Here is an 11,041-nt window from a genome sequence, read left to right as displayed (position 1 = left end):
ACACGTGAGTGATTCTGCTGTTTATGGCCCTGTTTGTGCTGTTGAAAGGGCTGAGATATTCACTGTTTTTATAGCATATGGCATAACTAGAAATCTGTGCTCCACTTGTTTGCATCTATCTTCTGTACATATTAGTCTTTAGAGAGGGAATAGAATAGAATGTCTCAAGAGTGTTTGTTCCCCTCAGGTTGCAAGTTCACCAGCACCTGCGTGATGAGCTGGCAAAAGTGAAGACCCTGGAGGGACTTGTGGCTGTCAATAGAGAGCTGAAGTTGCATTGCCAGGTATCAGAAGAAGTTTTACATTGCCGGGGCAAGCCTAATTCTGCTTGGGGAAGAGACTCTTAGGCTCCCTCACTTGGCCAACCAGATGTGTTGACTCTCTTAATCACCATACTGCCCTCTACTGCCTGTCTTATCTCTTTGAGAGAGGGACAGCACTATTTTCAGAATGAGTTTGCTAAGTTCACAGGTGGTTTATTATTATTATTATTATTATTATTATTATTATTATTATTATTATTATTACAGATAGGTAGCCGTGTTGGTCTGCCATAGTCAAAAAAATAAATAAATAAAATTCCTTCCAGTAGCACCTTAAAGACCAACTAAGTCAGTTCTTGGTATGAGCTTTCGTGTGCATGCACGTATCTGAAGAAGTGTGCATGCACACGAAAGCTCATACCAAGAACTGACTTAGTTGGTCTTTAAGGTGCTACTGGAAGGAATTTTATTTTATTATTATTATTATTATTATTATTATTATTATTATTATTATTATTACTGTTATTATCACTTTCATTATTATTGTTTTCATCTCCATGTTTGTTCTCCCTGTGAATTGAGGACATTAACTTGTGGCTGAATTTGTCATTACTCAATCATTTCTCCACAGGAAGAAATAGCCAGTTTGAAGGAAGACGAGAAGCCAAAAGGAGGATTGCCTTTCTTCCATTGGATTTGTCAACCATATGTCAGGCCTGGGTGAGTCGCTAAGCGTTAACCCAAAACAACGCTTGTGCAATACATGCTTTATGGTCTTGGAATTATAGCTTAGCAAACCACTGTTGCATTCTCTTACACCCTGCCTTGCAACAAAAAGGAGCAAGGTGATGGGCGCTCATTGCAAATGCTTAGACACTGTAGGGAAAGGGTAAGTGTTCAGAAGGAAAGGGAATACTTTCCTTCTGAATACTTACCCTTTCCCTACAACATGTAGAGGCCATGTAGGGGATAGGCATGCTTCCTTCCTCTGGAAGCTCACTTACTCAAGATTTGAGGACCACACACACACACACACACACACACACACACACACACACAGAGCCCTTAGACTTCTAAGTTGTGTTACACAGGTTAAACATGTCTCATTGCCTGGAGACAGACAGACAGGTCATGCATCCATAGTAGTGACCAGAGGAGGAATGACTGCTGGGAGGAGAGCAGAGAGAAGAAACGGCGTGGTGCATCTGCTGCAGCACAACTGTACACCTTCATCTGCCCCTGCTGCAACAAAACATGTTTCTCCCGTATCAGTCTCTCCAGCCACAGCAGGCGCTGTAACCTTCCAACAGTTTGAACTCTCCCTCAAAGACGCACTCCTCCATTGTCTCCCAAGACAGATGGATACCAACATCAATCACACATAGTCACGTTGCTTTGTTATGCCTGGGTGCTAGGCAGTAATGTGCTGCAGCTATAAGATAAACAGACACTGTCATCTTTTTATTTACTAGAGCAGCACTGAAAACCCTTTATTTTAGTATCTTGAAGACTCCTCAACCCAAATCTAAAGTCTTCATTTACCATCTCTCTTGAAGAGGACTGGGCTGTGGAATGGGATGTTCCAATGTGTTGGAATTTTAGGTGCCTGATGAAATTACTGTTCCCAAGAATAGTTTGCATGATCTTATCTGGCTCCCTATGAGTGTTAGTTCCTACTTGCTTCCCCCAGTCAGCAACTAGCCATTTAATGATTGCACATTCTTTCATAGCCTAGCATTATTATTGCTTTTATTATTTTTAAGGTGCCCATGCCATATACAGACTTCTATAACCGTGGGGTTAGCAAAAAACCCTAATGATTGGCTTTTGTTTTAAATGCTCTGGTGTTGAACCATCACAGGCCCAAGGAGGTGTGCAAGGAAAATGGCACTAGTGGCATGGAAGGAAGCACCCGGGGTAAACGAGCTTTGGAGGATGAGGATGATGGGAACTCGGACGGTCTCTCAAAGAACAAGCAAAAGAAGAAATTGAGAAATCCTAATAAAAGCTTTGATCCATCCTTAAAACGTAAGTCTACGGGGCTGCAATATTTAGCCTATGGGAAATGGATAGTAATCCCTTTGACCAACATAAGATGTGTTTCTGACTAATTGGGCAGCACATTTTATTTTCTTATTACCAGTTTCTTTTAATATAAGGATTTTTAAAAACTGCAAATTGCAAGTGCCATTTTAGAAGGGGCATTCCCTTCTTATTCAGGAGGGAATGCCTCCAGGTTTATTCCTTCTGAACACATGTGCATCGTCTGAAAACAGAGTGTGTTCTTTTAGGATTGGGAGGAACCCCAGAACAGATTTAGGAGGCAGCTGGAGGAGAGGAGGGCAAAATCCAGTTGCTCAGCATAAGTCGTTTTGCTTGTGCAAAGCACTACTTAATGCTGTGTTGAATACAACCCTTTGTTGTTGTTGTTGTTGTTGAGCTTCTTCTGTAGATTTTTTGAAAATGATGTAAACATTGTCTTTTTTCCTCCTTTCAGCTAAATATGCAAAGTGTGATCAGTGTGGAAACCCAAAGGTAGGTCTGTCTTCATTTGGTTTTCTCCTTCTAATTCTCCCTGTAATGTAATTCATACATTAATCATTAAATCCCTGGGTAAAATTACATGTACTATAACCCTTCCTTGAGCAAAGGGCTCTGTCATAGTTAAAATGGCAAAAAACCAGCCCAGTGACAAGTTTAAAGAACTAAGTAGTTTTAACTGATGTACCCTATCTCTCCTGAAAGAGCATTCTTAGTAGTTGTTTTGTCAGTGGGTTCATACCTCTGTTGTCTCCTGCTGAATGAATATCCCTAATGGCTGATGGAGACAACTTACTTTACTGTGAGTTATGTAGGTGTTCCTACAAGATCTGAAAGTACAGGTAGTGGTCCTATAATTTTTGTGTACACTTCTAGGAACATGCGTATGTTCCATGGAGTGATTTTATTACATCATTAATTTCTGTGTTTGGTTCTTTAAATAAGGTAGCTGTTTAGAGTGTTAAATTTATATGTGTTTAGCTTTTTTTTTTCTTTTTTCTTTTTTTGCATCCCAAATTGAAATTTTTTCCTTAAAATAATTCAGTTGAAGTGAAATCATGGAGAGGATCAGGCTTGGTTGGCACCCTGTAGTGATCCAAGTAATATTGCAGGTTAATAGCCACTTGTGACTTTTGCTCTGCCTGTTCATTCATGCATCCTCAAGACACACACTTCTCACCATACACTTGCATATACACATGTACCCCTCACTCCTTACATTGTTACATACTTCTCGCCTTTACACACACGGCTCACATTCCATACATGCCCAGGATCTCCCACAGTGGTGTACTGCTGACCTTAGTCACTCGCGTTCCTCTGTATATTTGCGTATTCCTCTATAAGGTTTTCTCCTCCTCCATGTACACTTATAATGATGATCCCTTCCTTGCATACAGATAAACTCACCGGCCTTTTTCATTGTTGGTGTGTCCTCTTTGTCACTTTCCTAGAGGTTTGGAGGTCTGCCAGAAGGGATCAAGGAGAGATAGGAAACTACCTAGAAAACATGCTGCTGATATGTGGTTTTCTCAACCTATATGACCAGGCTGTGCTTCTAAAGGTTTCAGAAGGGCCTGGGCAGTATTTAAGCAGTTTAAATGGATTACTTGCAGCTCATGCACACACCTCATTTAAGTCCCATAAAGCCAGCCTTGTCCTCTTTAATAGGGCACACAACACATGCAACTTGGGGTTGGGTCCTTTTTTCTTATGAAAGGGAAAATCTATTACCAAAAAATATTCTGAGAAACCTTTGGGGTTTGAAATGCCTTTCATATACCCCAAATCAACCCTGACAAAGCACTTTATCTACAATGCCACAAGTTCACTGGCAACTTGGGATGAATATGTAAACTTTGAGCTAATTAGTTTGTCTCTCTTCCCAGGGTAACAAATGTGTATTTAATCTGTGCCGAGGCTGCTGTAAGAAAAGGGCTTTTAGAGAGACAGCAGATTGTCCAGGTAAGCGAAACCCAGTTCAGTTTTCCAAAATACTAGAGCATTTTTTAAAAAATAACAGAGTATAGATTTCAAATCCTGACTGATTTGGTTTTTAAGTAAAAGCAGCATACTTATTGATGTTGTGCTGGCACTTGTGAATTAACCAAATAAATGTAAGGAATGGGGTTTTCTTGAGCTGCTTTTTAAAATGTTCATAATAGCTAGCTGAGCATTGATTGTTTAAGTCAAGTTACGGTGAACCATCGAAACATTACATTTCCTCTTTTCCATAGACATTGGCTACTTTTGACATAGGCCCGTCTCTCACTGATTACCCCTGAGGAAAGGCATTCCTTGATGGAAAAATGGGTTTCCTCAACCCTGTGTTAAAGCCTAAGCCAAGGACTGATGCCTATGGGACCATTGTGCCAGCAAAGGTCTTATTTGGTGCCCCTGGGATGAATCATAATCCCCAGATTCCCAGCTTTCATTTTTTTAAAGAAAGTCTCTAGCATTTTTAGAACTTGTGATATGATACAAAATGTGAACAGACCATTCTTCTCAATTTTTTTAGTTAGAAATTAGCCTTCTGGACCTTTTCAATGTTTTACTTTGCTTCCTTCTCCCCATGTCTGAGAGAATAATTCCTATGGACACCCATGTATGGGAGAGAGGGGAGATGTATGGGAGAGCGGGAGGGAGGAGAGTTTATGTAAGAGAGAGCGAGAGCGAGGAGAGCTATGAATGTGATATCTCTCTCTCTCTCTCTCTCTCTCTCTCTCTCACACACACACACACACACACACACACACAGAGAGAGAGAGAGAGGGGGGGGGTATACATGAAGTGTGTGTATATGAATGAGTGAGAGAAAAAGTATGTGTGTGTCCGAGTCCACATGCATGAGGTATATGTGTGTATGTGCACATGAGAGTAGTATACACGGTAATGGGGAAAGCTCCCTGCTATTCTTAGATAGGAACAGCATGGGGGGGGGTGAGAGAGAGATCAATACAGTGGTACCTCGGGTTAAGTACTTAATTTGTTCCAGAGGTCTGTTCTTAACCTGAAACTGTTCTTAACCTGAAGCACCACTTTAGCTAATGGGGCCTCCTGCTGCGGCCGCGCTGCTGGAACACGATTTCTGTTCTCATCCTGAAGCAAAGTTCTTAACCCAAAGTACTATTTCTGGGTTAGCGGAGTCTGTAACCTGAAGCGTATGTAACCTGAAGCGTATGTAACCCGAGGTACCACTGTATTGTATAATCTCTACAATCAGAACCAGCAGAAGGTAGCTGACTTCCTATGGTAAACCTGAGGTCGTCCAGGGAGCAGGGAAGCAGCAGTCACTGTACTCTCCTTAATTTTGTGTTACGACATCCCCCATCCCATCCCACCCACACCATGGCAGCCATTTTATGACTGGTGTTGCATAGCACTTTCCCAAAATCAAACATGTGCCCACTGGCCCAAAAACGTTGGCGATTCCTTTTCTAAGCTATAACTTTATTCCACTTTTTTTTTAAAAAAGTCATTGGCTGATGGCAATTATGTAATATCACTTGATACAGGTTGGAAGATTTTTAATTTTTTTAGTTCTCTGCTTAACCCCTGATTCTCTTTAAGAGTGTTTCTTTCTCTAATGGCTCCACTTTAGCTGCTAATTAACCCAGGCACATTTACCATTTCCCTCCCCCCCTGCAGGTCATGGTCTGCTTTTTAAAACCAAATATGAGAAGTCCCTTTCATGGAAGAATGGCCAGTCCAGTCTGGAGAATATTGAAGTGACAGCACAGAAAGGAGAGGTGGAGGAGTCTATATTGCTCAAAGAAGCTATTGATGGTGTAGCGTGAGGCATGGAGACTCCTCCTGGTTTTGCTTCCCAGCCTCTTGTCTCCTCGGGCCAAAGAAATAATCTGCTTCCAGAACACAACAGTTGACTCCACAGACCTGTTCTTAAACGACAGACAAGTCTTACCTAAGGAAAAATGTCTTTCTCAGGGAAATATCCTGTAATGGAAATAAAAGGATGCAATGAAAGCTTTTCATCCTGTGTTCGAAAGACTTCAAAGACTGAGCCAGAAGGGCTGGCCTTAAAATGCTGCATTGGAGACACCTCTACAGATTTGACCTGCCTGTTTTTAAACTGTGTGTGGTTTTAAAATTGGCAAATAAAACTTTTATATCAGAACGTATTTTTGGTACATCATAAGTAAATTGGTGTAGATGTGGGCCAGCCCTAGGCACAGAACAATAGCAAGTCAGCAGCTGTTAAAGGGCACTGAGAAACTTGGGGAGAGCTGCTTCAAGGTTCCTAAATGGAAGGCACACCTAGGTAGTAATTGATTTTAAAAAAAACCCTGCCTCTTGGATTGTAGCTTGCTATGCTTGTACTTAGTGCATAAAAAGTGTGTGCCCCTGTGTTGGGATGCAGCAAATGATCCTATGAATGGTAAATGTTTTACACTAGTTTTGAATACGTATAAAACCCTGAATCTGTACACTTATAAGATGCACCAGTTAGCACAAATTTATGTCTAGGTTCAAAGTAGGTCTTTCTAATGGCAGGCACAGAATAAAACTCCTGTGGTAGCCTTGGAACAGGAACATATGAAATGTAAAATTGTTTCATAATTGATATACCGGAAAAAAAAGAAATTTAGAACAGAGAGAGATCAGGGATAGTGGCATCAAGCGGATATGTTCAAACCACCAACCTTCTGGTTAACGGCTAGGTGCACTGATCCATTGCGCCACAGGTGCACTGTGACTCCTTTTGACCGTCTAAAAAGGCAGGCTGCAGTAATAAGTGCTCTTTGGGCTTCAAGGCAATCCTTGTCAGTTCATGGTTTGGATGTTCTTCCAAGTCTCTTACTAAGAGTGGGAATGTTTTCCCCCCTCCTTCCCTTTTTATTTTTCTTAGCAAAAGCTGTCCAGAGTCACATCGCAGGTGGCGCTGTGGTCTAAACCACCGAGCCTCTTGGGCTTGCCGATCAGAACGTCAGCGGTTTGAATCCCCGTGATGGGGTGAGCTCCCATTGCTCTGTCCCAGCTTCTGCCAACCTAGCAGTTCGAAAGCACGCCAGTGCAAGTAGATAAATAGATACCACTGTGGTGGGAAGGTAAATGGTGTTTCTGTGCACTCTGACTTCTGTCACAGTGTTCAGTTGCACCAGAAGCGGTTTAGTCCTGGAAAGCTGTAGATAAACAACGGCTCTTTTGGCCTGAAGCAAGCTGAGTTCTGCAGCCCTATAGTCATCTTTGACTGGACTTAACCAACCAGGGGTCCTTTACCTTTATTGTTCAAGTTAATATTGTCAGCTCCAAACTTCTTAAGAAATATTGTGGTATTTGCCAATTGAGTTGAACATGCCCTTAGGCTATTTAGCTGATTCTCAGTAGAGGTTCCCTCTAATGGCTGTGATTCCCTGTATTTGTTCTTTGGAGGCATCTCAAGTATATTTTATGATGGTTCACCCCCTTGAGCTGCACTAGGTATCCCTCCTCCCCGATAATGAAACTGCTTCCTTCTGAAGAAGAGTTTGGAGTTTGGATTTGATATCCTGCTTTATCACTACTCGAAGGAGTCTCAAAGCAGCTAACATTCTCCTTTCCCTTCCTCCCCCACAACAAACACTCTGTGAGGTGAGTGGGGCTGAGAGACTTCAGAGAAGTGTGACTGGCCCAAGGTCACGCAGCAGCTACATGTGGAGGAGCGGAGACGCGACCCAGTTCACCAGATTACGAGTCTACTGCTCTTAACCACTACACCACACTGAGCAGCATACTGGATATGATGGTACTTTTAAAGATGAGCAGCAATCTCCAGGTTTGCTGAGTACCAGGGAGTTTCTCATACTATTCAAGATCTATGGAATACAATCTAATGAATGAGTAACTGTCCTTTTCTTTCCCCATCTTCCTTGGTGTAAAGGGATATTTGCAGTGTTACTTTGTTGTATTAAAATACTAGGACTGATCTCAGTGGAAGCTTGTTGCTTGACTTCAGAAAGCCGGTGTTAGCGTTGGAGTTAAAAGATTTGCAGCTGGTGTGGGCTGCTTGTCATCAAAAGAAGTCAGCTCATCTGAAGTAGCTCCTGTGTGGAGGTGAGCCAAAATTCCTGCCTCCTTAATTGTTATGTCGTGTCCTCTTAGAGAAGTACTTAATCCCTCTAACAATAGGGTGATCTTAGTAAGCTGCTGGAAAATTGACACAGTCAGAAAAGTTGCACAGGCAGTAAAACTTACCCAGTTTGTAACTAAGCTAACAGTTCATAAATTATTGGTAGAGCAACGTAAGAGATAGGCTTGTGAGAGCCATGCAGCTGAGCTGGAGCAAGCAGCTTAGATTTCTTCACAAACTGAGCTTCTCAGGTAGACTGAGAAGCTACACCAATAGGCTTGATTACCTATTTCCTCCCAAAGTGAGTTGACGTGGCATAGGTAAGCCTGGCAGGAGAGCTTACTCTGTGGTACTAACCCCTTCATGCATTAATTTGACTTAAGCATGTTGGTTATATGAGGCTTGTTATCCTACATGTTGGAACTGTTTTTAGTTGTTTTTAGTTTGTGTGTTTGACACTCCGGACTGCTTTTGAAGGATGGGATATTAAATAAGTAACCACATACATACATAGGCACAAAGACCAATAGTCAGGCAGCTATCTGCCTTAATTGAGTCTCTTTGGCAAGTTCCCCTCATCTCATACAACCAGCAAATTGCGTGCATTTGAAAATGAAAACAGCTTACAATATAGGAGTGCAGATACTTCCCACCACCACCACCACCCAATGGCTTTGATAAGGTGGGGAAATACTCTCGCTATTTTTATTTATTAAGATTCTAAAGCAGCTGATTGCAGCATCCCAATTCTCCCTTGTGGATGCAAAATAAACTCAATTTTGAAAAATGCCAGGCTCAGCTTTCTTCAGAGCAGTGACTTACATCTTAATAAATAACAAGGTAAGGGGGGCCATTTATGAATTAGTGTTTATTGTGCAAGAGAAAATATAAGCCACCTGTCACCTATATCCCACATGCCTGCACCTATGTTAATTTCGATGTTTGCTTTCAGCCTTAAGGGATTGCAGCTATTGCTCTGGTGACTGCAACATTTGTTCATTGTCCTTTATAGGGTGAATAGTCATACGACTTGGGTGTTACAGGGCAGGCATTGCATGTGGGCAGGGGAGTATGTTTATCAGTTTCTGGGTATATCAGGTACTCTTTAAAGAAGCACCCCTTCTTTCCAAACACAGTTGCATCCTGACCTACAGTATGTGTTTAGGGTTACATACTGCCGCGTAATTTTCCCTGATGCAGAACCAGGGGCCTCAAAACACAACCCTGGGAACATTGTTTCTGCTTTGTGGACTAAAAGTAAAGCCTCAGATCCATTTTTAATTTTTGCCCACAGTGGAAGTGAAGGAATAAATCATTAAGCCACATACAGAGTTAGGTGAACAAACAGGCCGCAGTGTTCTTGACCACAATTCTGGTTGCATTGGCACACAAGTACAGTGATTAACTCTCCAGCTAATGGGTCTTGCCCAAGTGCAGGGAGGCAACTACTGAAGAAATAATGCCAGCAGAGGCTGGAAGCAGTTCGGTTCCCATGCCTTTGACCATCTCACCAAAGGTGAGGCAGAAGCTTATTTCAGTTGCAAAACAGGTTTAGGATTGTATGTTAAGCAGAGACTCCTTAAGAGTTACTGCAGGGTGATCCAACCTACTCACTCCAAAAACCAAGTCTCTACCCACAGCAAATCATTGTGGGATGAACCGTACCAAAGGAAGGTCAAAGTGCCTCAGCAAACCTGAGCCAAGCATCATTCAAAGTTCATAGTGTGCTTTGCACATGGTGTTGAAGCCATCTTGCACACATAGATCATGAACATGTAGCTACATCACCTGCTCAACTGGGCGCCCCAATTTCACAAACTCCAAAGCCACAAATAGGCAAAGTTTCTCCCAGCCCATGCCTCTCCCATCAAATAACTTGACGTGTACTAATTTTCCATTGCTGGGCTGCAAGTAGGGCTGGTTCCAGGGAGATTGCAGCTCCAATTTTGCAACAGTGTGACTTATTATTGATCTGTTTTCAGGCGCAGCTCAGAAATTTATTACTTACAAAACCCTACATGAATTGGGACAAAGTTTTCCAAGAGACAAGATTTTCTATAAGGTTTTTCAGGACACATTTTTGTCCTACCAAAATTCTGAAGCATGTCTGGCAAGAGCTTACTCAAAAGATGGCCTTCCTTCTATGTGGTTGTGCCAAGGCTCAGACTCCAATTGCCAAGGGAAGCCTGTCTAGCCTCATTTATGATGTCTTTTTGCTGGTAGTCAGTGTCTTTATTCAGGTGGGCCTTTGGCCTCATAAATTTATGTATTATGGCCATTGTAAAACACGCTGCTATAAGCTCACACTGGGTATTAATTTGATTGCTGTGTTTTACCAGTCTAATTTTTATGTTAGTTTGATTTCTGTGGGTACTGATGGGTAGGGATTGCATACTGTACCCAGTCCTTAACCACACCAGGATAATTTCCTCTTTAAGTGATATATTTGACAACCAAGTACTAGTTTCAATTTAAGTTGCCTATAGATGGTCTAGTCTTCCCACAGCCCTTGGGCAACCTGGATTTAAAAATAGAGGGTGGGATAAAGTCACTTGATGGAACTTTAGCGTGCTTTAAAAGTAGGGCCATGTTCAAAGAAGGATAGAACATTTTTTATGTATGCTACAACAGCAGCAAGAATACTCATCCCAAAGTATTGGAAGACAAGATT

At 41.9% G+C, this 11,041-nt stretch overlaps 1 protein-coding gene across 1 annotated transcript in view; it reads left to right on the top strand.

The window, feature by feature from the left end:
- The window catches only part of DUS1L (dihydrouridine synthase 1 like), a 15,192-nt gene extending 8,750 nt beyond the window's left edge, over nucleotides 1-6,442 (top strand). The window contains exons 9-14 of the mRNA XM_083727912.1: nucleotides 188-284; nucleotides 895-983; nucleotides 2,125-2,291; nucleotides 2,761-2,798; nucleotides 4,193-4,268; nucleotides 5,952-6,442. Of these exons, the coding sequence (XP_083584038.1) occupies nucleotides 188-284; nucleotides 895-983; nucleotides 2,125-2,291; nucleotides 2,761-2,798; nucleotides 4,193-4,268; nucleotides 5,952-6,100 (616 nt within the window). The 3' untranslated portion in view covers nucleotides 6,101-6,442. The remainder of the gene's footprint in view (nucleotides 1-187; nucleotides 285-894; nucleotides 984-2,124; nucleotides 2,292-2,760; nucleotides 2,799-4,192; nucleotides 4,269-5,951) is intronic.
- The last annotated feature ends 4,599 nt before the right edge of the window (nucleotides 6,443-11,041 follow it).

Source organism: Podarcis gaigeae, assembly GCF_964106915.1.
Source record: "Podarcis gaigeae genome assembly, chromosome: 2".
Classification (NCBI taxonomy): Eukaryota; Metazoa; Chordata; class Lepidosauria; order Squamata; family Lacertidae; genus Podarcis; species Podarcis gaigeae.
Note: the sequence above shows the minus strand (reverse complement) of the source record. Positions and strands in the feature narration are given on the sequence as shown.